The sequence below is a fragment of the Pristiophorus japonicus genome, chromosome 8 (assembly GCF_044704955.1).
Source record: "Pristiophorus japonicus isolate sPriJap1 chromosome 8, sPriJap1.hap1, whole genome shotgun sequence".
Lineage (NCBI taxonomy): Eukaryota > Metazoa > Chordata > Chondrichthyes > Pristiophoridae > Pristiophorus > Pristiophorus japonicus.
In genome coordinates, this window is record NC_091984.1 from 143,579,161 (window position 1) to 143,603,705 (window position 24,545).

Sequence of the window (24,545 nt, forward strand, 5' to 3'; positions counted from 1 at the left end):
TTAGTACGCTTTCTCACCCTCCATCTGAATTTGAAATTCAACCATGCTATGATCACTCATTGCAAGGGAATCGTTGACTGGGAGATTGTTTATTAATCCTGTCTCATTACACAGGACCAGATCTAAGATAGCCTGTCCCCTGGTTGGTTCTGTTACATACTGCTCAAGGAACCCATCCCTTATGCACTCTATGAACTCTTCTTCAACGCTTCCCTGACCAATTTGATTTGTCCCATCAATATGGAGGTTAAAATCACCCATTACAAGTCATACCACGACAACTTCCAGCGCGAGCTGCTCCACGTGAGCAACGGCTTCGAGGTGGGCGATTGGGTGATGTCATCAGAACCCAGGTCGCCATTTGGTGCATAGGCAGGAGCATCAGCTGGGCCCAGGTAAAGCAGAGAAGCTGGAAGGTCGCGGCGGAGGTGTGGTGAGTGATCGAGGTGGAGGAGCGATGAGGGATCGTGGCTGAGATTCGGTGTGTGATCGTGGCAGAGGTCCGGCAAATGTTTAGTGCTGAGGAGCGGCGAGAGATCGTGGCAGAGGTGTGACTAATGAGGGTTCGGAGCCCAAAAGAGCCGAGGGCCCAGGGGCAGCACGGGCCAGCCCACACTGTGATATGTGTGCGCACTAGGTCCGTGCAGCAGAGCAGGTCTCCAGTCATTCTGGTTTACCCTTGTCACTGGATAAAGGCCTAGCCCTTTCAAGCCCGTGTGGTGGCTGATGTGCAACAGTCACCACATGTTAAAAAAAATCTACACACAGGCATCTTCCAACCCCTCAATTGCCGTTCAGGTCTAGAATATCGGGTTCTTCATTGAGACATCTCTGAACTCATTTGGAAGCAAGTCATCCTCGTTCGAGGGATCACCGAAGATGGTGATGAGTAGGTCAGTGAGGTCATGGGCAGTAGGTCAGTGAGGTCATGGGCAGTAGGTCAGTGAGGTCAGGGGCAGTAGGTCAGTGAGGTCAGGGGCAGCAGGTCAATGAGGTCAGGGGCCAATACGTGAGTGATGGGGGGGGAGAGAGGAGGGGGAGTGAGGGGGAGGGGGGGAGAGAGGAGGGGGAGTGAGAGTGAGGGGGGGAGGAGATGGGGGAGGGAGGGAAGGGAGGGAGTGGAGGGGGGAAGGGGGGAAGGAGGGGAGGGGAAGGGAGGAAGGGGGAGGAGGAGAGGGGAGAGAGGAGGGGGGAGAGAAGAGGGGGAGAGAGAAAGGCAGGTGGAGAGAGAAGGAGGGGAGAGAGAGAAGGGGGAGTTAGAGAGAGAGGGGGAGAGAGAGAGAGGGGGGAGAGAGAGAGGGGGGGAGAGAGAGAAGGGGGAGAGGGGGGGAGAAAGGTGGGGGAGAGTGGGGGTGGAAGAGAGGGAGAGAGGAGGGGGAGAGAGAGGGGGGGGAGAAAGAGGGGGGATGGGGAAGGGGGAGGAGGGGGAGGGGGAGAGAGGGAGGGGGGAGAGAGAGAGGGGGGAGAAGGGGGGAGAGGGAGAGGGGGGGAGAGGGAGAGGGAGGGGGGGAGAGCGGGAGGAGGGGGGGGAGAGGGCGGGCCGAGCGTCGGCGGAGGGAGGGAGGGTGGCATGAGCGTCTCCGGGGGGAGGGAGGGTAGGAGGGCCGAGCGTCGGCGGGGGTAGGGAGGCACAAACGTCACCGGGAGGAGGCCTGTACGTAAGGGCGAGGCGTGAAGTTCGGGCCCAAACCTGTGGATGGAGCGGGTTGAGGCTCACAGCCGTTGAGATCACCGGGGATTGGTCGGAGAAGCTGAGTCGGCCAATGGGGAGTGAGAAATGAGAAGCGAGGGTCCAGCTGGATGGACATGGCAGCAGGCAGGTCGACCTGGAAGGTAGGCTGAGTATGGGGGATGGGCAGTGGGACCTTGTGCACGGGATTTTAGGGCTTTTGGGGTAGGTAAAATACTTTCACCGCAGTCAAGTCCACCTACGGCCCAAGGCCCCACCCAACTGCTGGCCAAGAACAGGGAGACACTCACCAAGGACACCAAGGCAGTCAGGACTCATTGGAAGGAGCACTTTGAAGATCTCCTTAATTGAGACTCAGCCTTAGACACGAGTGTCCTCGACTCCATTCGCAGCATGCTACCCGCGACCTTCCCAGTAAAACCCCAGCCCTGCACAAGGTTGAAACATAGAAACATTGAAAATAGGTGCAGGAGTAGGCAATTCGGCCCTTTGAGCCTGCACCACCATTCAATAAGATCATGGCTGATCATTCACCTCAGTACCCCTTTCCTGTTTTCTCTCCATACCCATTGATCCCTTTGGCTGTAAGGGCCATATCTAACACCCTCTTGAATATATCCAATGAATTGGTGTCAACAACTCTCTGCGGCAGGGAATTCGACAGGTTAACAACTCTCTGAGTGAAGAAGTTTCTCCTCATCTCAGTCCGAAATGGCCTACCCACTATCCTGACTGTGTCCCCTGGTTCTGGACTTCCCTAACATTGGGAACATTATTCCCTGTCCCGTCCCGTCAGAATCTTAAATGATTCTATGAAATCCCCTCTCATCGTTCTAAACTCCAGTGTATAAAGTCCCAGTTGATCCAGCCTCCCCTCATATGTCATTTGTCAGCTCAAGAACAACAATGCATCGGGAGCGGATGGAATCGCTGCTGAGGCATTAAAGTATGGCAGAGAGGCATTATTGGCACGAATGCATAACCTCACCTCTCTCATCTGGAAGGAGAGCATGCCGGGAGATATCCGAGATGCAGCAATCCTGATCCATCTTTGAAAACGGGGACAAGTCCGACTGCGGCATCCGCAGAGGAATCTCCCTGTTATCAGCCACTGGGAAAGTCATCGCTAGAATCCTCATCAACCGTCTTCTCCCTGTGGCTGAGGAGCTCCTGTCGGAGTCACAATGCGGATTCCGTCCACTACGGATACAACGGACATGATATTTACAGCGCAACAACTGCAAGAGAAAAGCAGGGAACAGCACCAACCCTTGTCCATGGCCTTCTTTGACCTTACAATGGCCTTTGACACTGTTAAACACAAGGGTCTGTGGAGCGTCGTCCTCCGTTTCGGCTGCCCCCAAAAGTTTGTCGCCATTCTCAGTCTGCTCCACGATGACATGCAGGCCGTGATCCTGACCAATGGATCCATCATAGACCCAATCCACGTCTGGACCTGGATCAAGCATGGCTGCGTCATCGCGCAAACTCTCTTCTCGATCTTCCTCACTGCAATGCTCCACCTCACACTATTGGAGGACCAATAGGAAGGGGCCATGTTTCGTGGTCCCTACAGGAAGGACAATATAGGAAGGAGCCATGTTTCTTGGTCCATATTGGGGGACCAATCGGAAGGAGCCGTTTTTCCTGGTCCCTATTGGAGGACCAGTGGGACATGGAGTCCATGGTCGACGTTGAGTGCGACCCTTCCTGTTGTAAATGTGGGATCGTTGGCACCTGATCCCAGTAAAAACACCCTGACCCGGAGCGGGGCCATGGAAGGAGAAACAGAGGGGAAGGGATTCGAAGATGTTCTGAGCGGACAGGTTGGGGCAGTGGGTCAGACACTGTCCAGTCGCTTCAGCTCACACTGATGGGGTGAGGATCTCCTTGCTCTGCTGGGCCTTCATGAAATGTGCTTTCTGTCCAAACCGGTCCCCACTGAGAAGAGGCCCACAGCACAGAAAGGCTCTTAATTGGGCAATAAGCAGCCAGTGTACTGAGAGAGGCCAAGGGATGGCCATTGTGGGGAATAGGCCCTGACTCCAGGAGAAGGCATGGTCTGGGGTCAAGGGTTAATTGGTGGGGCAGGGCACAGGGAGGTTTACTCTGCAGTTCAGTGTGCTGCACCTGGGAGTCTGTGGGGGAGGGACAGGGAGTGAGAGAGAGGCTGTGAATCAGAGTCAGAGAGGTGTAGAGGGAAGCTGTGAGACAGAGGGCGATGAAGGCTGAGACAGACAGACAAACAGAGAGACAGAGACAGGGAGAGGGACTGCGGGAGGGAGAGAAGAGGAGGAAGTGAAATGTGCTGACGTTGCTTTCTCTGAGTGAAGACATTTACATACTGAGGGATGGGCAGTGAGACTCTCACAGGCTGCAGGTTTCTAAAGCAGCGCCCAGTGAAGGGCAGTTTATCAGTAAGCAGGCACAGGGACAGGAGCAGAGACCATGATTTCACCCATCCAGCTGATCTGGCCTCTGGCATTCTGCGTCGCAAGTACCAATCTCTCTCCTTCCACGTTTAATATCTCCCTGCTGTCGATTCTTTCCAACTCTACTGACCAGTGATTGAAGGGCAAATGCTGACACTAGAGGAGAGCTCAGTGTCTCGAGCAATCTCTCAATTTACAGCGTCTTTCTAAGACAGTGCTTACTTCACTTTTTTTCCCCATTTCAGGTATCAGTGGGGACATCATCATGCTTGACAAATCTTCTGGAATTTTTTGAGGATGTTTCCAGTAGAGTGGACAAGGGAGAACCAGTTGATGTGGTATATTTGGACTTTCAGAAGGCTTTCGACAAGGTCCCACACAAGAGATTAATGTGCAAAGTTAAAGCACATGGGATTGGGGGTAGTGTGCTGACGTGGATTGAGAACTGGTTGTCAGACAGGAAGCAAAGAGTAGGAGTAAATGGGTACTTTTCAGAATGGCAGGCAGTGAGTAGTGGGATACCGCAAGGTTCTGTGTTGGGGCCCCAGCTGTTTACATTGTACATTAATGATTTAGATGAGGGGATTAAATGTAGTATCTCCAAATTTGCGGATGACACTAAGTTGGGTGGCAGTGTGAGCTGCGAGGAGGATGCTATGAGGCTGCAGAGTGACTTGGATAGGTTAGGTGAGTGGGCAAATGCATGGCAGATAAAGTATAATGTGGATAAATGTGAGGTTATCCACTTTGGTGGTAAAAACAGAGAGACAGACTATTATCTGAATGGTGACAGATTAGGAAAAGGGGAGGTGCAACGATACCTGGGTGTCATGGTACATCAGTCATTGAAGGTTGGCATGCAGGTACAGCACGCGGTTAAGAAAGCAAATGGCATGTTGACCTTCATAGCAAGGGGATTTGAGTACAGGGGCAGGGAGGTGTTGCTACAGTTGTACAGGGCCTTGGTGAGGCCACACCTGGAGTATTGTGTACAGTTTTGGTCTCCTAACCTGAGGAAGGACATTCTTGCTATTGAGGGAGTGCAGCGAAGGTTCACCAGACTGATTCCCGGGATGGCGGGACTGACCTATCAAGAAAGACTGGATCAACTGGGCTTGTATTCACTGGAGTTCAGAAGAATGAGAGGGGACCTCATAGAAACGTTTAAAATTCTGACGGGGTGAGACAGGTTAGATGCAGGAAGAATGTTCCCAATGTTGGGGAAGTCCAGAACCAGGGGACACAGTCTAAGGATAAGGGGAAGCCATTTAGGACCGAGATGAGGAGGAATTTCTTCACCCCGAGAGTGGTGAACCTGTGGAATTCTCTACCACAGAAAGTAGTTGAGGCCAATTCACTAAATATATTCAAAAAGGAGTTAGATGGAGTCCTTACTACTAGGGGAATCAAGGGGTATGGTGAGAAAGCAGGAATGAGGTACTGAAGTTGCATGTTCAGCCATGAACTAATTGAATGGCGGTGCAGGCTAGAAGGGCCGAATGGCCTACTCCTGCACCTATTTTCTATGTTTCTATGACCCAGTCTCCCCCGGTGATGTCAGTGAGTGAGGGACAGACTGCAAAGATCACCTGTACCGCCAGTGCATACATTGGTGCTGCCCTTGCTTGGTACCAGCAGAAAGCCGGGCAGAAACCCTCTCTGCTGATCTATGCGGCAACATCTCGTTTCACTGGAACCTCCAATCGCTTCAACGGCAGTTACCAGTCCAACACGTTCACCCTGAGCATCAGCAACGTGCAGAGCGAGGATGTCGCAGTCTATTACTGTCAGCAATATAATAGCTTCCCTCTACACTGTGATACACAGCCACACAAAAACCTCAATATACACAGCCCCACCTCCTGTATTGACTAACCCCACAGTTATATATAATATATAATAATGGACACACAGCCCCACCTCCTGTACGGTTTTACACATGACTGACACACAGCTCGATGGGAGTGATGGCAGGAATATTCAGCTCGAAGCTGCAGTGAATTGGGAAAGGATGGAGTGGGTCAGAGAGGAGTTGGGGCTGTGTCTTCATCACTGACAATCTCACAGCTCTACTCTGTACATTCAGATAGCACGGAGACACTGAGTGGTCCCTGTGTTCTCAATCCAAATAATCTCACAAACCCCCCACTATTGAGAGGGCCACAACTTATAAAACCCAAAGCATAAACATGAAAGGAAAGTGAACAAGTGAAATGTTCGTGATCTTTCCCTGCCCACCCCGCACTCCAGGCCCTGCGGTGCCCAACCGTCGCAGATGCCTCAGGCCTACCCTAGGCTCTGTCCCCACGGCCAGCTGGATGTGGACAAAGCATCTGAAGGGAGGGAGACAGGCAGACAGTGCAATCACCCCATGAGCCCTGTCCAACTGGGACCTGTGGATGGCCACCTTGGCCTGATCCAGGAGCAGGCCCACGGGGAGGCCCTCCGACCTGCCCGATTCCCCTGCACCAGGTGACCAGGCCCAGGAGCGTGGGACTGAAGTGGAGCCAGAAATCGAGGAGCAGCCCCTTCAAATAGTGGAAGAGGGGCTGCATCCTCTCACACTCCACGTACACACGGGTCACGGACTGAGGAAACAGGTTTCTAAAGCCCCTGAAACTCGTTATTTTATAATGATCCCGAGGAAGGCCTGTGTCAGCAACACAACATTTCGCTTGCAGACGGAGCCCGTTGTTCAAGGAGCACAAAGAGGTGAGGCCTGTGTGAAGGGGACTTTCATTCTCCAGCAATTCCGTGGCCCCAGGGTTACCGTCTGATGGGGCGGGAAGGGCAGCTGGGAGATTTGTCCCAAACACGTCGGATCCCCAACTCTCCTGGGCACTACCACAGGCAACTCGTCACAGAGTGAGAGGGAGGGAGTGAGTGAGGGACAGGGAAAGAGAGTGAGTGAGGGACGGAGTGAGGCGGAGTGAGTGAGGGAGGGAGGTGGAGGGGGAGAGGGAGGGAGTGAGAGAGGCAATCAGAGAGAGAAACAGAATGAGAGAGAGAGAGTGAGAAAGAGAGAGAAAAAGTGAGGGAGAGTGAGACGCTGAAAAAGACACAGACACAGACACACACACAGACAGAAAGAGGGGGAGAGAGACTGAGTGAGCCAGGGACGGAGGATATTGTACAGCAACTGCACTGGAAGCTGTCACTGTGGCTCACGTTCCTAAAGGAACCAAGCTCAGACTGAGTAAGTAAACCCCAATGCTCCGTTATTAACACTTTAAATACTGAATCTTTCTAAGACACAAATGCTGAATATGCGAAGGTGTTAGTTCACATATGATTACACACGATCCTCCCGTCTTTCCTCATCTAAATCTATCAGCATAACCCTCTATTCCCTTCTCCCTCATATCTCTGTCGAGCCTCCCCTTAAATACATCAATACTATTCACTTCAATCACTCCATGTGGTAGCCAGTTCCACATTCTCACCACTCGCTGGGTAAAGAATTTTCTCCTGAATTCCCGATTGGATTTCTTGCTGACTATCTCATATTGATGGCCTCTAGTTCTGCTCTTCCCCACAAGTGGAAACACTCTCTCTGTATCCACTCTATCAAAACCTTTCCCAATGTTAAAGACCTCGATCAGGTCACCCCTCAGCCTCAAGAGAAAAGAGCCCCAGCCTGTTCATCCTTTCCTGATATGTACACTCTCGCATTTCTGGTCCCATCCTTGTAAACCTTCTCTGCACCCTCTCCAGTGCCTGTGTATGGGTTATATAATATGGTGGGGAGCTGCGGTGAATGAAAGTGTTAATTGAAGAGTGCTGTGTATGCCAGGGTGCCCGGCTGTATTCCTTTACCCACACTCCCCCTTCACCCAGCAAAGTATAAGTAATGAACTGTTACCCACCGTGTGGAGGAGATCTGAACGTTGGCACACTGCGGTCCCATCCCTGCACCATCCCCGAAAATCGTTCCCGAGCCTCCTGCCTGTCTCAGTGTGACAGACACGGTGTGTGAGACACGGTCAGAGTGTGGGTGTGAGTGAGTGAGCTCGCTGGGGGCAGTCTGTGCTCCTGTCACAGTCTCTGATATAACTGAGCTCAGCCTCAGCACACTGACACTCCCGAGGTCCCACCTCCCCCAGCTCCAACTCTGATCTGTCCAGCCGCCGCTCACCTCCTGTCCAACTTCTGATCACAAACAGGGGCAGCAGGGCTCGCAATCCGGCGGCTGCAGTGCTCCAGGGTTGTGGGGAGACTCTCAGTTGCTGTTTCTGTGGCTCGAGTTCAGGCCGATATTTATCCCTCAACCTACATCGCTTAAACATAGAAAATAGGAGCAGTAGTAGGCCATTCGGCCCTTCGAGTCTGCACCGCCATTCAATATAATCATGGCTGTTCCTCTATCTCAACACCATATTCCCGCTTTTTCCCCATACCCCTTGATGCCTTTTTGTTTCTAGAAATCCATCTATCTGCCTCTTAAATATATTCAGTGACTTGGCCTCCACAGCCTTCTGTGGTAGAGAATTCCACAGGTTCACCACCCTCTGAGTGAAAACATTTCTCCTCATCTCATTTGTAAATTTCCTACCTCGTATCCTGAGACTGTGACTCCTTGTTCTAGACTTTCCAGCCCGGGAAAACATCCTCCCCACATCCAGTCTGTCCAAACCAGTCAGAATTTTATACGTTTCAATGAGATCATCTCTCACTCTTCTAAACTCTAGTGTATACAGACCTAATCGTCCAAATCACTGCTCATACGACAGTCCTGTCCATCCCAGGAATCAGTCTGGTGATCCTTCGCTGCACTCCGTCTATGGCAAGTATATCCTTTCTTAGGTAAGGAGACCAAAACTGCACACAATACTCCAAGTGCGGTCTCACCAAGGCCCTGTAGTGAGACATCCTTGCTCCTGTACTCAAATCCTCTTGCAATGAAGGCCAACATACTATTTGCCTTCTTAACTGCTTGCTGCACCTGTATGTTTGCTTTCACTGACTGGTGTACAAGGACGCCCAGGTCCCTCTGTCCATTGACACTTCCCAAGCTATCACCATTTAAATAATACTTTGTCCTTATGTTTTTCCCACCAAAATGAGTAACTTCACATTTATCCACAATATGTTACATCTGCCATGTGTTTGCTCACTCACTCAACCGATCTAAATCGTCTTGCAGCGTCTTTGCATCTCCACACAACTCACAATCCCACCTAATTTTGTGTCGTCAGCAGACTTGGAAATATAACATTTGCTTCCCTCATCCAAATCATTTATATATATATATATATATATATATCTGGGGCCCAAGCACTGATCCCTGTGGTACCCCACTCGTCACTGCCCGCCACCCTGAAACACACCCATTTATTCCGACTGTTTCCTGTCAGTTAACCAATTTTCAATCCATGCCAATACATTACCCACAATCCTATGTGCTTTAATTTTGCACACTAACCTCTTATGTGGGATTTTTATCAAAGGGCTTCTGAAAATCCAAATACACTACATCCACTGGTTATCCCTTATCTATTCTGTCAGTTGCATCCTCCAAAAACTCCAGTAGATTTGTCAAACGTGAATTTCCTTTCATAAATCCATGTTGACTTTGTTTAATCCCGTTGATATTATCTAAGTGTGCCGTTATTACATCCTTTATAATAGACTCTAGCATCTTCCCTACTACTGATATCAGGATAACCGGTCTGTAATTCCCCGTTTTCTCTCTCCCTCCTTTTTTTAAATAGTGGGGTTACATTTGCCACCCTACAATCTGCAGGAACTGTTCGATAATCTATAGAATTTTGAAAGATGACAACCAATGCATCTACTATTTCCATGGCTACCTCTTTTTTAGTAGTCTGGGATGCAGATCATCAGGCCCTGGGGATTTATCGGCCTTCAGTCCCATTAGTTTCTCCAGCTCTATTTTGTTACGAACAATCGTTTCCTTTAATTCCTCTTGCTCACTAGACCTTAGGTTCCCTAGCATTTCTTGGACATTATTTGTGTCCTCTTTCATGAAGAGGTCATTCAACCCATTGCTGTGTGTGAGAGCTTGCTGTGCACAAATTGGTTGCCGTGTTTCCCACATTACAACAGTGACTACACTTAAAAATGTACTTCATTGGCTGTGAAGCACTTTGGGACCTCCTCAGGTGTGAAAGGTGCAATATAATTGCAGGTCTTTCTTTAATTTGGCTTTTCTTTTTATTATCTGGGACTCGCACAATTCCCTGCTGATTAAACCTGGACCCAGCAGAAAATCCCCAGAACACGGACTAATGTTCCATAAGAACATTAGGAGCAGGAGGAGGCCATTCGGCCCCTTGAGCCTGCTCTGCCATTCAATAAGATCATGGCTGATCATTCCCTCAGTACCCCTTTCCTGCTTTCTCTCCATACCCCTTGATCCCCTTAGCCGTAAGGGCCATATCTAACTCCCTCTTGAATATATCTAATGAACTGGCATCAACAAATCTCTGCGGCAGGGAATTCCACAGGTTAAAGAGCTGAGTGAAGAAGTTTCTCCTCAGCGCAGTCCTAAATGGCCTACCCCTTATCCTAAGACTGTGTCCCCTTGTTCTGGACTTCCCCAACATCAGGAACATTCTTCCTGCATCTATCCTGTCCAGTCCCGTCAGAATTTTATATGTTTTTGTGAGATTCCCTCTCATCCTTCTCAACTCCAGTGAATAAAAGCCCAGTTGATCCAGTCTCTCCTCATATGACAGCCCAGCCATCCCTGGAATCAGTCTGGTGAACCTTCGCTGCACTCTGTCAATAGCAAGAACATCCTTCCTCAGACTAGGAGACCAAGACTGAACACAATATTCCAGGTGAGGTCTCACTAAGGCCCTGTACAGCTGCATTAAGACCTCTCTGCTTCTATATTCAAATCCCCAAGCAATGAAAGCCAACATACCATTTGCCTTCTTTACCGCCTGCTGTACCCGCATGCCGACTTTCAGTGACTGATGAACCATGACACCCAGGTCTCATTGCAACTCACCTTTTCCTAGTTTGCTGACATTCAGATAATATTCCGACTTTGTGTTTTTGCCCCCAAATTGGATAACCTCACATTTATCCACATTATACTGCATCTGCCATGTATTTGCCCACTCACCTAACCTGTCCAAGTCACCCTGCTGCCTTTTAGCGTCCTCCTCACAGCTCACACCGCCACCCAGTTTAGTGTCATCCACAAACTTGGAGATATTACACTCTATTCCTTCATCTCATTCGTTAATGTACATTGTAAAGAGCTGGGGTCCCAGCACTGAGCCCTGCGGCACTCCACTAGTCACTGCCTGCCATTCTGAAAAGGACCCGTTTATCCTGACTCCCTGCTTCCTGTCTGCCAACCAGTTCCCTATCCATGTCAGTATATTACCCCCAATACCATGTGCTTTGATTTTGCACACCAATCCCTTGTGTGGGACCTTGTCAAAAGACTTTTGAAAGTCCAAATACACCACATCCACTGGTTCTCCCTTGTCCACTCTGCTAGTTACATCCTTGAAAAATTCCAGAAGATTCGTCAAGCATGATTTCCCTTTCATAAATCCATGCTGACTTGGTCTGATCCTGTCACTGCTTTCCAAATGCGCTGCGATTTGATCCTTAATGATTGATTCCAACATTTTCCCCACGACTGATGTAGAGCTATTGGGTCTATAATTACCCATTTTCTCTTTCCCTCCTTTTTAAAAAAAGTGGTGTGACATTAGCTACCCTCCAGTCCATAGTAACTGATCCAGAGTCGATAGACTGTTGGAAAATGATCACCAATGCATCCACTATTTCTAGGGCCACTTCCTTGAGTACTCTGGGATGCAGACTATCAGGCCCCTGGAATTTATCGGCCTTCAATCCCATCAATTTCCCTAATACAATTTCCCACCTAATAAGGATATCCTTCAGTTCCTCCTTCTCACTAGACCCAGTGTCTCCTAGTACCTTCGGAAGGTTATTTGTATATTCCTTCATGAAGACAGTACCACGGAGGGGAGGGTTCTCAGGGGACCAGGGTGGGGGGTGGCGGTCGCTGAGTGGGCTCGGGGACCAGGGGACCAGCCAGTCGCCACTCTGCACACACTCTGTTCCCTCTGTGTCTCAGTCCAGTGTTGCAGTGAGGAGTTTAGGATCTGAGGCTCAGGCTGGTTCTCCGGCACCAACAGCGCCCTGTTGGGTAAGGGTATTAAGGGTTAAGAACATAAGAAATAGGAGCAGGAGTAGGCCACCTGGGCCCTCGAGTCTGCCCTGCCATTTAATAAGATCATGGCTGATCTGATCTTGGACACAGCTCCACTTCCCTGCCCGGTCCCCATAACCCTTTATTCCCTTATCGCTCAAAAATCTGTCTATCTCCACCTTAAATATAATCAATGACCCAGCCTACACAGCTCTCTAGGGCAGAGATTTCCACAGATTTACAAGCCTCTGAGAGAAGAAATTCCTCCTCAACTCAGTTTTAAATGGACGGCCCCTTATTCTGAGACTATGATCCCTAGTACTAGTTTCCCCTATGTGTGTAAATATCCTCACTGCATCCAACTTGTCGCCCCCTCATTATCTTATATGTTTCGATAAAATCACCTCTCATTCTTCTGAACTCCAATGATTATATGCCTAACCTACTCAACCTATCCTCATAAGTCAAACCTCTCATCTTCAGAATCAATCCAGTGAAACTTCTCTGAACTGCTGCCAATGTAAGTATATCCTTTCTGAAGTATGGATACCAAAACTGCACACAGTACTCCAGGTGTGGCCTCACCAATACCCTGTATAGATGTAGCAGGATTTCTCTGCTTTTATACTCTATCCCCCTTGCAATTAAGGCCAACATTTCATTTGCCTTCCTGATTATTGCTGTAACCGCATACTAACTTTTTGTGTTTCATGCACAAGGTCCCCTTTGCAATTTTTCTCCATTTGAAAATTAATTTGCTTTCCTCTTCGTTCTGCCAAAGTGGAAAACCTCACATTTTCCCACATTACACTCCATCTGCCAAATTTGTGCCCATTCACTTAGCCTGTCTATATCCCTTTGCAGACTATTTGTGTCCTCCTCACAATTTGCTTTCCCACCCATCTTTGTCTTATAGGGTGATTATTTTTCATTCTACTCTGATACTTAGAAATCGACTGAAGACATACAATCGCCCTTCCTGGCTGTATCTATTGTAGGTTTGTGGTCGTTGGTTCTGTGACCAGTTGATCTTCTTTTGGCCATTCTCTGCAGTGTTGTTCCCTCCATGTACGTTCCGTACTACATGTCCTTCTGTCCATTCATCTGTTTGTTCTTTCGACCTGTGTCCATCTGTACACGTGTCCTTCTATTTCTTCTGTGTGCTTCTTCTTCCGTCTGTTCCTGTCCTTCTTCCGTATTCTGCAGAGCTGCTTCTAGCTCGCATATTTATATCCAGGTTATGACTGATCTCCCGCCACTGCGGTTTCTGATAAAGTGTTTGCATCGATATATTGTTTTGTGGTCCCCTTGGTTGATTGACTGCAATAATGGACTCATCTGTTTTCCCATTTGCACACTGAGTCTGTAAGGCTCAAGTTGATTTCTCATCTTCACACCTCATCACAAAAGATGTGCACCTAGTGTGGTTCCTTTGTTGTTTGGTCTTTTTACAGACTTGGTGTCTCCAGTGAGCTTGTTTTCCCCACCTTGGTCTATCAAGTTCAGGGCCTCATGTAACAATTCCATTCTTGTTATGCATGGAGTCAGTTTTGTTCCCTGACCAAGAATGCCCTTAATTGTCCAGGCTTAATTCCAAAAGCTTGTATTAATCTTTAGTTCATGGTCTCCTTCTGTGCTTTTCTGAAGATTAGTAACCTTACACTCCCTCCTTTAATGTTTCGCTAATATGAAACTAGAGACATTACTTGTGGAGTTATTTTTCCATGAGCTCTATTTGGGTGTATTGCAGTCTCAGTCAAAAACTTCAGATTACATTCCTGTTTTACATCAAAAAACAGTACTTTTTCCTGACAAACCAACACTTGTACAACAAAAATGTTCGGCCTTGATCTGACTTCAGTTTTATATACAAACACTTTGGCTTTGGTTCATCTAAACAACCCTTCAACATTCCCTTCCTTTGTATTCTGTTTTAACTTACAAGATAAGATAAATAGTTACACCAAAGAACCAACGATACAATGGCTAGTGCATGAGACACGATTAGAACCCAGGAGAGAATCTGAATATTGAATCCCAAATCCCATTTTGGAGCGGCCATTATTTCCTCAATTTCCTCCCTTACTTTTTCATTTGTTTGGTGTAATGTGTAATAGTCTTTGTTGGATAGCTCAATATCCTTCTTTGCATCATCAGCAAATTTGGCAACATTACACTCGGTCCCTTCATCTAAGTCATTAATGTAAATAATTGAGGCCCCAGCACCGATCCCTGCGGCACCCCATTAGTTACCGTTTGCCAATGGGAAAGTGAACCCTTTATCCTGACTCTCTGTTTTTTGTTAGTTAGCCAATCTTCTATCCATGCTAATATATTACCCCCAACCCCGTGAACTTTTATCTTGTGCTTTTTATGTGGCACCTTATCGAATGCCTTCTGGAAATCCAAATACACCACATCTACTGGTTCCCCTTTATCCACCCTGCTCGTTACATCCTCAAAGAATTCCAGCAAATTTGTCAAACGTGATTTCCCTTTCATAAATCTGTGCTGACTCTGCTTGATTGAACTATGCTTTTCCAAATGTCCTGCTACTGCTTCCTTAATAATGGACTCCAGCATTTTCCCAACCACAGATGTTAGGCTAACTGGTCTATAGATTCCTGCTTTCTGTCTGCCTCATATTTTAAATAGGGGCGTTGCATTTGCTGTGCGTGGTTTGGAGAGGGCGTTAAAAGTAGCGGTGACATCCAGAATACCAAATTTTGCCTCAATTCAACAACAACAACTTGTATTTATATAGCGCCTTTAACGTAGTGAAACATCCCAAGGCACTTCCCAGGAGTATTATGAGATACAAAATTTGATACCGAGTCACATAAGAAGAAATTAGTGTAGGTGACCAAAGAGGTATGTTGTAAGGAGCGTCTTGAAGGTGGAAAGAGAGGTCGAGAGACGGAGAGGTTTAGGGAGGGATTCCAGAGCTTGGGGTCTCGGCAACAGAAGGCACGGCCACCAATGGTTGAGCAATTATACTCAGGGATGCTCAGGAGGGCTGAATTGGAGGAGCGCAGACATCTCGGGGGGTTGTGCGGCTAGAGGTGATTATAGTGATAGGGAGGGGTGAGGCCATGGTGGGATTTGAAAACAAGGATGATAATTTTTTAAAAAGAGGCGTTGCTTAATAGGCAGCCGATATCGGTCTCTACTTCCCCACCCGCCTCCTCTCACCGAGCCATTCTCACCGGCCCCCACCTCCAGCCGCTCCCCTGCCTTCCTTCCTCACTTCCGCCCTCCTCACACCACATCCCTCACCCTCCCTCCCCCCATCCCAACTCACCCCTCACTCCCTCCCAAACTCCCTACCTCACATGCCCCTCCCCCCTCCCATCGCCTCTGCCCTTCCCGAACCGGAGTAGACCATTCGGTCCCGAGAGCCTGCTCCGCCATTCAATGAGATCATGGCTGATCATCTACCGCAACTCAACTTTCCTGCACTGTCCCCATATCCCTTGATTCTCTTTGTATCCAAAAATCTATCGATCTCCGTCTTGAATATACTCAAAGACCGAGCCTCCACAGCCCTCTGGGGCAGAGAATGACAGAGATTCAACACCCTCTGAGTGAAGAGGTTTCTCCTCATCTCAGACCTAAATGGCCGACCTCTTATTCTGAGACTGTGACACCTGGTTATAGACTCCCCAGCCAGAGGAAACATCCGCCCTGCATCTACACTGTCAAGCCCTGTCAGAATCTTATATGTTTCAATGAGATCCCCTCTCATTCTTCTAAACTCTGGAGAGTATAGGCCTTGGAACTGCGAAACCAAGGCGGGTAGATGGAGTTCAGATACAGATGAGCCGTGATCTGATTGAATGGGGAACAGGCTCGAGGGGCTGAATGGCCTCCTCCTGTTCATTGTGTCCAGCAGCAGCTGTGTACCTCTCCGCAACCTCATCTTGACTTTTATCAGTCGCATCAGAGCCTTGATTCCCTCACCAGGAGGCTGGTGTTTCCAGATCAATGTCCAGCTGATCGATGCCATGAGTCAGACTCTGTGAGTGCTGTCAGCGGGTGGAAAGGCTGCTCTAACTGCAGCCTTGTTCTAATGCATTTGGGGAGGGGCAACAAGGCAAGGGAATACACAATAAATGGGAGGGTACTGAGAGGGGTGGAGGAACGGAGGGACCTTGGAGTGCATGTCCACAGATCCCTGAAGGTAGCAGGCCAGGTCGATAAGGTGGTTAAAAAGTCATTCGCAATACTTGCCTTTATTAGCCGAGGCATAGAATAGAAGAGCAGGGAGGTTCTGCTTGAACTGTATAAAACACTAGTTAGGCCACAGCTAGAGTACTGTGTGCAGTTCTGGTCACCACATTACAGGAAAGATGTGATTACACGAGAAAGGGTACAGAGGAGGTTCACGAGGATGTTGCCGGGACTGGAGAATTTTAGCTATGAGGAAAGATTGGATCTGCTGGGTGTGTTTTCTCACCACATTTAAAAATACTTGGATGTGCACTTAAAGTGCTATAACCCACAGGGCTACGGACCCAGAGCTGGAAAGTGGGATTAGGCTGGGTAGCTCTTTGTTGGCCGGTGCGGACATGATGGGCCGAAATGGCCTCCTTTCGTGCTGTAATTTTCTGTGATTCTATAATCGTGCTGGTGGTGTTGACCACTTTAAAAGTCGCAGCATACATTTTATTGAAGCTATTTCCGTCCCCGGTTTTCCCGCTGCCAATAGTTGGATCAATCGATGCTGTAACGCCCCCTTGTGGTACATCTATATGGGCTCCACCCAAACCCCTGCTTTCAACCCTTGAACCCACATTGCCTACGCTAGCTGGAACCCCGCTCCTTAATCACAGCATCTCACAGCACAGAGGGAGGCCATTCAGCCCATCAAACCTGTGCTGGTTCTTTGAAAGAGCAATGGACTACGATGGCCTGGACTAATGATCCAGAGACACGAGTTCAAATCCCACCACGGCAGCTGGGGAATTTAATTCAGTTCATTAAATAAATCTGGAATAAAAAGCTAGTGTCAGTAATGGTGACCACGAAACTGCCGGATTGTCGTAAAAACCCATCTACCTGGCCTGCTACCTTCAGGGATCTGTGGACATGTATACCAAGGTCCCTTTGTTCCTCAAAAATCCTCAGTATCCGACAATTTAATAAGTATTCCCTTGCCTTGTTATCCTTCCCCAAAAGCATTACCTCAGACTTCTGTGGATTAAATCCCATTTGCCACTGTTCTGCCCACCTGACAATTTCATTGTTATCTTCTAGCAGTCTCCAGCTTTCTTCTTCATTATCAACAACACAGCCAATTTTAGAATCGTCTGCAAACTTCTTAATCATACCCCCTACATTCAAGTCTAAATCATTGATATATACCACAAAAAGCAAGGGACCGAGTACTGAGCCCTGCAGAACCCCACTGGAAACAGCCTTCCAGTCACAAAAACACCCATCAACCATTACCCTTTGCTTCCTGCCTCTGAGCCAACTTTGGAACCAACTTACCACTTTGCCCTGGATCCCATAGACTTTTACTTTCGTGACCAGTCTGCCATGTGAGACCTTATCAAATGTCTTGCTAAAATCCATATACAGTACATCAAACGTGCTAACCTCATCGACCCTCCTTATTTCTTCCTCCATTAATTCAATTAAGTTAGCCAGACATGATCTTCCCTCAAAAAATCCATGCTGATTGTCCTTGATTAACCCATCTATCTAAATGAAGATTTATCCTGTCTCTCAGGAATTTTTCTAATAATTTTCCCACCAGCGGGGTTCGGCTGACTGGCCTGCAATGTACGTAGTTAATGTAACACCACTTTTTAAAAAGGGAGGGAGCGATGAAAACGGGTAATTATAGACCAGTTAGACTGACATCAGTAGTGGGGAAAATGTTGGAATCATTTATTAAGGATGAAATAACAGCGCATTTGGAAAGCAGTGACAGGATCGGTCCAAGTCAGCATGGATTTGTGAAAGGGAAATCATGCTTGACAAATCTTCTGGAATATTTTTAGGATGTAACTATTAGAGTGGACAAGGGAGAAGCAGTGGATGTGGTGTATTTGGACTTTCAAAAGGCTTTTGACAAGGTCCCACACAAGAGATTGTTGTGCAAAATCAAAGCACATGGTATTGGCGGTAATGTACTGACGTGGATAGAGAACTGGTTGGCAGACAGGAAGCATAGAGTCGGGATAAATGGGTCCTTTTCAGAATGGCAGACAATGACTGGTGGAGTGCCGCAGGGCTCAGTGCTGGGACACCAGCTCTTTACAATATACATTAATGATTTAGATGAAGGAATTGAGTGTAATATTTCCAAGTTTGTAGATGATACTAAACTGGGTAGCAGTGTGAGCTGTGAGGAGGACGCTAAGAGGCAGCAGGGTGATTTGGATAGCTTCGGTGAGTGGGCAAATGCATGGCAGATGCAGTATAATGTGGATAAATGTGAGGTTATCCAATTTGGGGGCAAAAACACAAAGGCAGAATATTATCTCAATGGTGACAGATGAGGAAAAGGGGAGTTGCAACGAGACCTGGCTGTCATGGTTCATCAGTCATTGAAAGTTGGCATGTAGGTACAGCAGGCGGTGAAGAAGGCCATTGGTATGTTGGCCTTCATAGCTAGGGGGTTTGAGTATAGGAGCAGGGAGGTCTTACTGCAGTTGTACAGGCCTCAGCTGGAATATTGTGTTCAGTTTTGGTCTCCTAATCTGAGGAAGGATGTCCTTTCTATTGAGGGAGTGCAGCGAAGGTTCACCAGACTGATTCCCGGGATGGCTGGACTGCCATATGAGGAGAGACTGGATCTACTGGATCTTTATACACTGGAATTTATAAGGATGAGAGGGGATCTCATAGAAACATATAAGATTCTGACGGGACTGGACAAGTTAGATGCGGGAAGAATGTTCCCGATGTTGGGAAGTCTAGAAGCAGGGGACATAGTCTGAGGATAAGAAGTGAGCCTTTTTGCACTGAGATGAGGAGAAACTTCTTCACTCAGAGATTTGTTCACCTGTGGAATTCCCTGCCGCAGGGAGTTGTTGATGTCAGTTCATGGATATATTCAAGAGGGAGTTAGATTTGGTCCTTACGGCTAAAGGGATCAAGGGGTATGGAGAGAAAGCAGGAAAGGGGTACTGAGGGAATGATTCGTTATAATCTTATTGAATGGCGGTGCAGGCTCGAAGGGCCGAATGGCCTGCTCCTGCACATATTTTCTGTGTTTCTATTTTTCTTTGTAATTAATCGGTCTATCCCTTTCTCCCTTTTTAAAAAAAGGTGCAACATTAGCTATCCTCCAGTCCTCTGGCACCACACCTGTATCCCGAGAATTGGAAAATGATGGTCAGAGCCTCTGGTATTTCCTTTTTGCTTCTCTTAATAGCCTGGGATACATTTCATCCAGGCCTGGGGATTTATCCACTTTCAAATCTCGGAAACCCCTTAATACTTCCTCTCTCACTATCTTTATTTCATCTAATATTTCACACTTCTCTTCCCTGATTGCAATATCTGCATCGACCCTCTCTTTTGTGAAAACAGACGCAAAGTATTCATTACGAACCATACCGACATCTTACATCTCCACACACAGATTACCTTTATGGTCTTTAATTGGCACTACTCTTTCTGTAATTATCCTCTTGCTCTTAATGTATTTATAAAACATCTTTGGGTTTTCCTTGATTTTACTTGCCAAGATGTTTTCATGCTCTCTCTTTGCTTTCCTAATTTCCTTTTTAATTGCAGCCCTGCACTTTCTATACTCCTCTAAAGTTCCTGCAGTATTGAGCCCTCGGTATCTGTCATAAGCCTCCCTTTTTTACTTTATCCTACACTGTATTTCCCTTGATATTCAGGACCTCGAGATTTGTTAGCCCCAACCGTTTTCTTTAAGGGAACAGACTTACTCTGAAACCACAGGATTTCCTCCTTGAATGCCTCCCACTGCTCTGACACTGATTTACCTTCAAGTAGCCGTTTCCAGTCCACTTTGGCTAAATCTCATCTCAGCTCAGCTAAATTGGCTTTTCCCCAATTGAGAACGTTTATTGCTGGTCTCTATTTGTCCTTTTCTATAACTATTCGACATCTAACTGAATTATGATCACTGGCACCAAAATGCTCTCCCACTGATACCCCTTCCACCTGCCCCTCTTCATTCCCAACCAAGTCCAGAACCGTCCCCTCCCTTTTTGGGCTTGTTACAAACTGGCTAAAAAAAGTTCTGCTGAAAGCATTTTAGGAATTCCACACCCTCAATACCTTTCACACTAATTTTATCCCAGTTAATTTTAGGGTAGTTGAAATCCCCTCCTATTACTGCCCTATAGTTTTTGCACTTGTCATAAATGTCCCTATATATTTGCTGTTCTCTCTCCCTCTGACTGTTTGGGGGTCTATAGTACACTCCCAGCAGTGTGATTACCCCTTTTTCGTTCTTCAATTTGACCTATATGGCCTCATTTGATGATCCTTCCGACATATCATCCCTTCTCACAGATTTAATTGTTTCTTGCAGTTGTTTCAGAACTGCGACCCCCTCCTTTTTTATCCCCCTCTCCAACCCGTCTGAAAACCCTGTAACCATGAATGTTGAGCTGCCATACCTGCCCTTCTTTCAGCCATGTCTCAGTAATAAGCTATAATATAGTACTCCCAAATGTTTATCTGTGCTCTCAGCTCATCTGTCTTATTCCCTATACTCCTTGCATTGAAGTACATACCATTTACCACTGCCAAACTGCCTTGCTGCCTATTTTCTAAGCTTTGTTTCCTCTGTCTCCCAAATTTACTTTCTACTTTTCTGCTTTCTAATTCCAGCTTTGCTTCTCGCCCGACTGAATCTATTCTCCGGTTCCCATCCCCCTGCCAAGCTAGTTTAAACCCTCCCCAACCACACTAGCAAATGCTGTCGTGAGGATTTTGGTCCCAGCTCTGTTGAGGTGCAACCCATTCGGCTTGTACAGGTCCCACCTCCCCCAGAAACGGTCCCAGTGCCTCAGGAAACTAAAGCCCTGCCTCCTGCACCATCTCTCCTGCCATGCATTCATCTGCTCTATCCTCCTATTTCTGTACTCACTAGCACGTGACACTGGGAGTAATCCAGAGTTTACTATCTTTGAGGTCTTGCTTTTTAATCTCGCTCCTAGCTCCCAAAACTCTGCCTGTAGGACCTCATCCCTCTTTCTACCGATGTCATTGGTACCGATTTGGACCACAACCTCTGGCTGTTCACCCTCCCCCCTCAGAATGTACTGCAGCCACTCAGTGTCATCCTTGAACCTGGCACCAGGCAGGCAACATACCATCCTGGAGTCATGTCTGCGGCCACAGAAATGCCTGTCTGTTCCCCTAACTATCGAATCCCCTACCACTATTGCTCTTCCACTCTTCTTCCTCCCCCCTGTGCAGCTGAGCCACCTGTGGTGCCGTGGACTTGGCTCTGGCTGCACTTCCTAGAGGAACCATCGCCCCCACCAGTACTCAGAACAGAATACTGGTTGGAGAGCGAGATGGACTCAGGGCACTCTTGCACTACCTGCCTGGACCTCCTCTTCTGTCTGGTGGTCACCCATTCCCTCTCTGCCTGCACACTCTTAAGCTGCGGGGTGACCACCTCTAGAAACGTGCTATCCACGAAGTTCTCAGCCTCGCGGATGCACCACAGTGACTCCAGCCGCCGCTCAATCTCTGAAACGCGGAGCTCGAGTTGCTGTAGCTGGTGACACTTCCTGCACATGTGGTCGTCCCGGCCACGAGAAGTGTCCAGTACTTCCCACATGGCACAGGATGTGCTTTTCATGGGACAGAACTGCCCTGCCATGCCTCTATTTAATAGACTGAGAACTGACTGAGCAGAAATAAAATTAAAACTATGAAAAAGCAGAAAATGGCCTGGCCGACATCAATCAGGCCATAATTTTTTCACCCCATCATTCCTCATCTTTCCTGATAGCTAAAATTTTCCAGTCCAGGCAACTTCTTCCTGTGTGCAATCGGTTGTAAAGCACCTTGGGACGTCTTGAGGTTGTGAAAAGCGCTATATAAATTCAAGGCTTTATTTCATTGAAGTGGGAGGGCCCTCATCTGACCTTCGCCAATTGTCTGCGCACTCTGACCTTCCAGGAGGTCATGGGATCATTGGGAGCAGTGACCCTGCCTGACCCCGGTACACTGATGCTGATTGTAGCCTCACCTTTGACCTCTGGGCAGCAAGCTTTTAAATGCAATCTGGAAGCTTCTACACCAACACCCAAAATGAACCTTGCTGAAGTGTGTTTATACAAGTGTGCTGCAATGTTCCCGGATAAAGTTCTCCCGATCTGTGTGTGATCTGAGCTTTCTCACTGCTGAGCCTGTTTCCCCTGTATCCACACATCTACAGTTCGAGCTTCCTGCCAGTGAACAGCATCTTAACTGAACACTCAGTCTTTACCGACTCTTACTGTTAACCATTTCAGTGCTGAATGTGTGCCAACCCTGCACTGCAGATGTTTATACAACAGTCCAATATGATTTTGAGTATCAGCCGTGGCTCAGTGCGTTGCACTCTCGCCTCTGAGTCAGAAGGTTGTGGATTCAAGTCTCAATCCAGGGACTTGAGCACAAAAATCTAGGCTGACACTGCAGTGCAGTGCTGATGGAGCACTGCACTGTCGGAGGTGCCGTCTTTTGGATGAGACTTTAAACCAAGGCCCGATCTGCCCTCTCAGGTGGATGTAATAGATCCCATGCCACTATTTTGAAGAAGAGCAGGGGAGTTCTCCCCGGTGTCCTGGTCAATATTTATCCCTCAACCAACATGACAAAAGAACAGATTATCAGGTCGTTGTCACATCGCTGTTTGTGGGAGCTTGCTGTGCACAGATTGGCTGCTGTGTTTCCCACATTACAACAGTGACTACACTCCAAAAGTACTTCATTGGCTGTAAAGCGCTTTGAGATGTCCACCTTACAATCAAACGCATTTTTATTCAGACTAAACTTATCAAACGAGGCAAAGAAGATTAAGAATTAGTGTTGCTAGCCTCTAATGATTAAACACCAGCCAGGAGTTCATTAACCCAGCTCTCCGTTATCAGATGTGACGGAGACACATACGGAGACACACACACACACACAAACATTAATATACACCTGTTAAACATCCTTCTCCTCCCTTTCAGGCCGAGGGAAGACACCACCCACGCTGACCCTGCTGCCCCCCTCCCTGGAGGAGGTCACGACCAAGGGCACTGCCACCCTGGTGTGCCTCGCCGATCACTTCTACCCCGATGCGGTGGAGGTGGAGTGGAAGAAGGACGGGTCGACCATTTCGGCCGGGGTCCAGACCAGCGACTACCTGCGAGCTTCGGACAACACCTACAGTGTCAGCAGCCTGCTGACCCTCTCTGGCTCCGACTGGGAGTCCAACGCCAGCTTCTCCTGCAGCCTTACCCACGAGAGCCTGTCCTCTCCCCTCAGCAAGGGAGTCAGGAGAGCAGAATGTGCGTAGTGTGTCAGAGACAGTCCGGGGGAGACACAACTTTAAATAGAACAGGGGGTGAGCTGGGAGGCCAAAGGTCATTGTCAGCACTGCATTTCTCCTCTCTTCCTTCTCGGGACTGGGTCAGGGAAAGCATCTGAGGGTCAGGGGGTAAGGCACGTTATTGGGGCAGTGTCGAGGGAGTTTTACTCTGTATCTAACCCGTGCTGTACCTGCCCTGGGAGTGTTTCATGGGACAGTGTAGAGGGAGCTTTACTCTGTATCGAATCTGTGCTGTACCTGCCCTGGGAGGGTTTGATGGGACAGTGTTGACTCGTGCTGCCAAGTAAAATCTCTCGAAGATGCTGAAGACTGTCAGCAAAGTAAAACTAATGTTAAACTGCGAAGTGCCGCTTCAGTAAGCAGACCCCCTCCCTGCTCACCCTGCTGTTACAATTCAAGGTTTAGTCCCCGTTTAAAGGGACAGGATTCTCACGGTGTGGAGAAAACCCCCACAACTGTTTTAATGAAGCTGCATTCTCCCAGTGAATGTCTCCAGCTCACTCTCGCTGGGCTGTTTATTCAAGTCTTGTTTCTGTAAATGTGAATCTGTAAAAGGCAATAAACATGAAGAATATTCAGTCTGTGTCTGGCGAGTGCTTTGGAAATGTCCCACCTCCCCCTCAGCTGGATTGACTGCATTTCAGTAAGTGTCTGTCCTGATTGGCTGGGTGGGCTGTCAATCAATGGCACTTCAGCAGGAGATTTGATTCAAAGCCAATTATCATTCAT

General features: G+C 48.0%; 1 protein-coding gene across 1 annotated transcript; it reads left to right on the forward strand.

Moving 5' to 3' along the window:
- The first annotated feature begins 240 nt into the window (after window positions 1–240).
- On the forward strand, window positions 241–23,783 carry LOC139269171 (immunoglobulin lambda-1 light chain-like). Its single transcript, XM_070888271.1, has 4 exons — window positions 241–321; window positions 5,761–5,938; window positions 6,595–6,834; window positions 23,455–23,783. The coding sequence occupies exons 1-4, from the start codon at window positions 241–243 to the stop codon at window positions 23,781–23,783; spliced, it is 828 nt and encodes a 275-aa protein (XP_070744372.1).
- The last annotated feature ends 762 nt before the right edge of the window (window positions 23,784–24,545 follow it).

What these genes read in the sequence shown, in the direction of transcription:
- LOC139269171 (XM_070888271.1), top strand. Translation starts at nt 241, where the DNA reads ATGGAGGTTAAAATCACCCATTACAAGTCATACCACGACAACTTCCAG. An exon ending in TAATAGCTTCCCTCTACACT is followed by an intron (nt 5,939 to 6,594) that starts GTGATACACAGC and finishes CCCCTGCACCAG; the next exon opens with GTGACCAGGCCCAGGAGCGT. An exon ending in TGTTCAAGGAGCACAAAGAG is followed by an intron (nt 6,835 to 23,454) that starts GTGAGGCCTGTG and finishes CCTCCCTTTCAG; the next exon opens with GCCGAGGGAAGACACCACCC.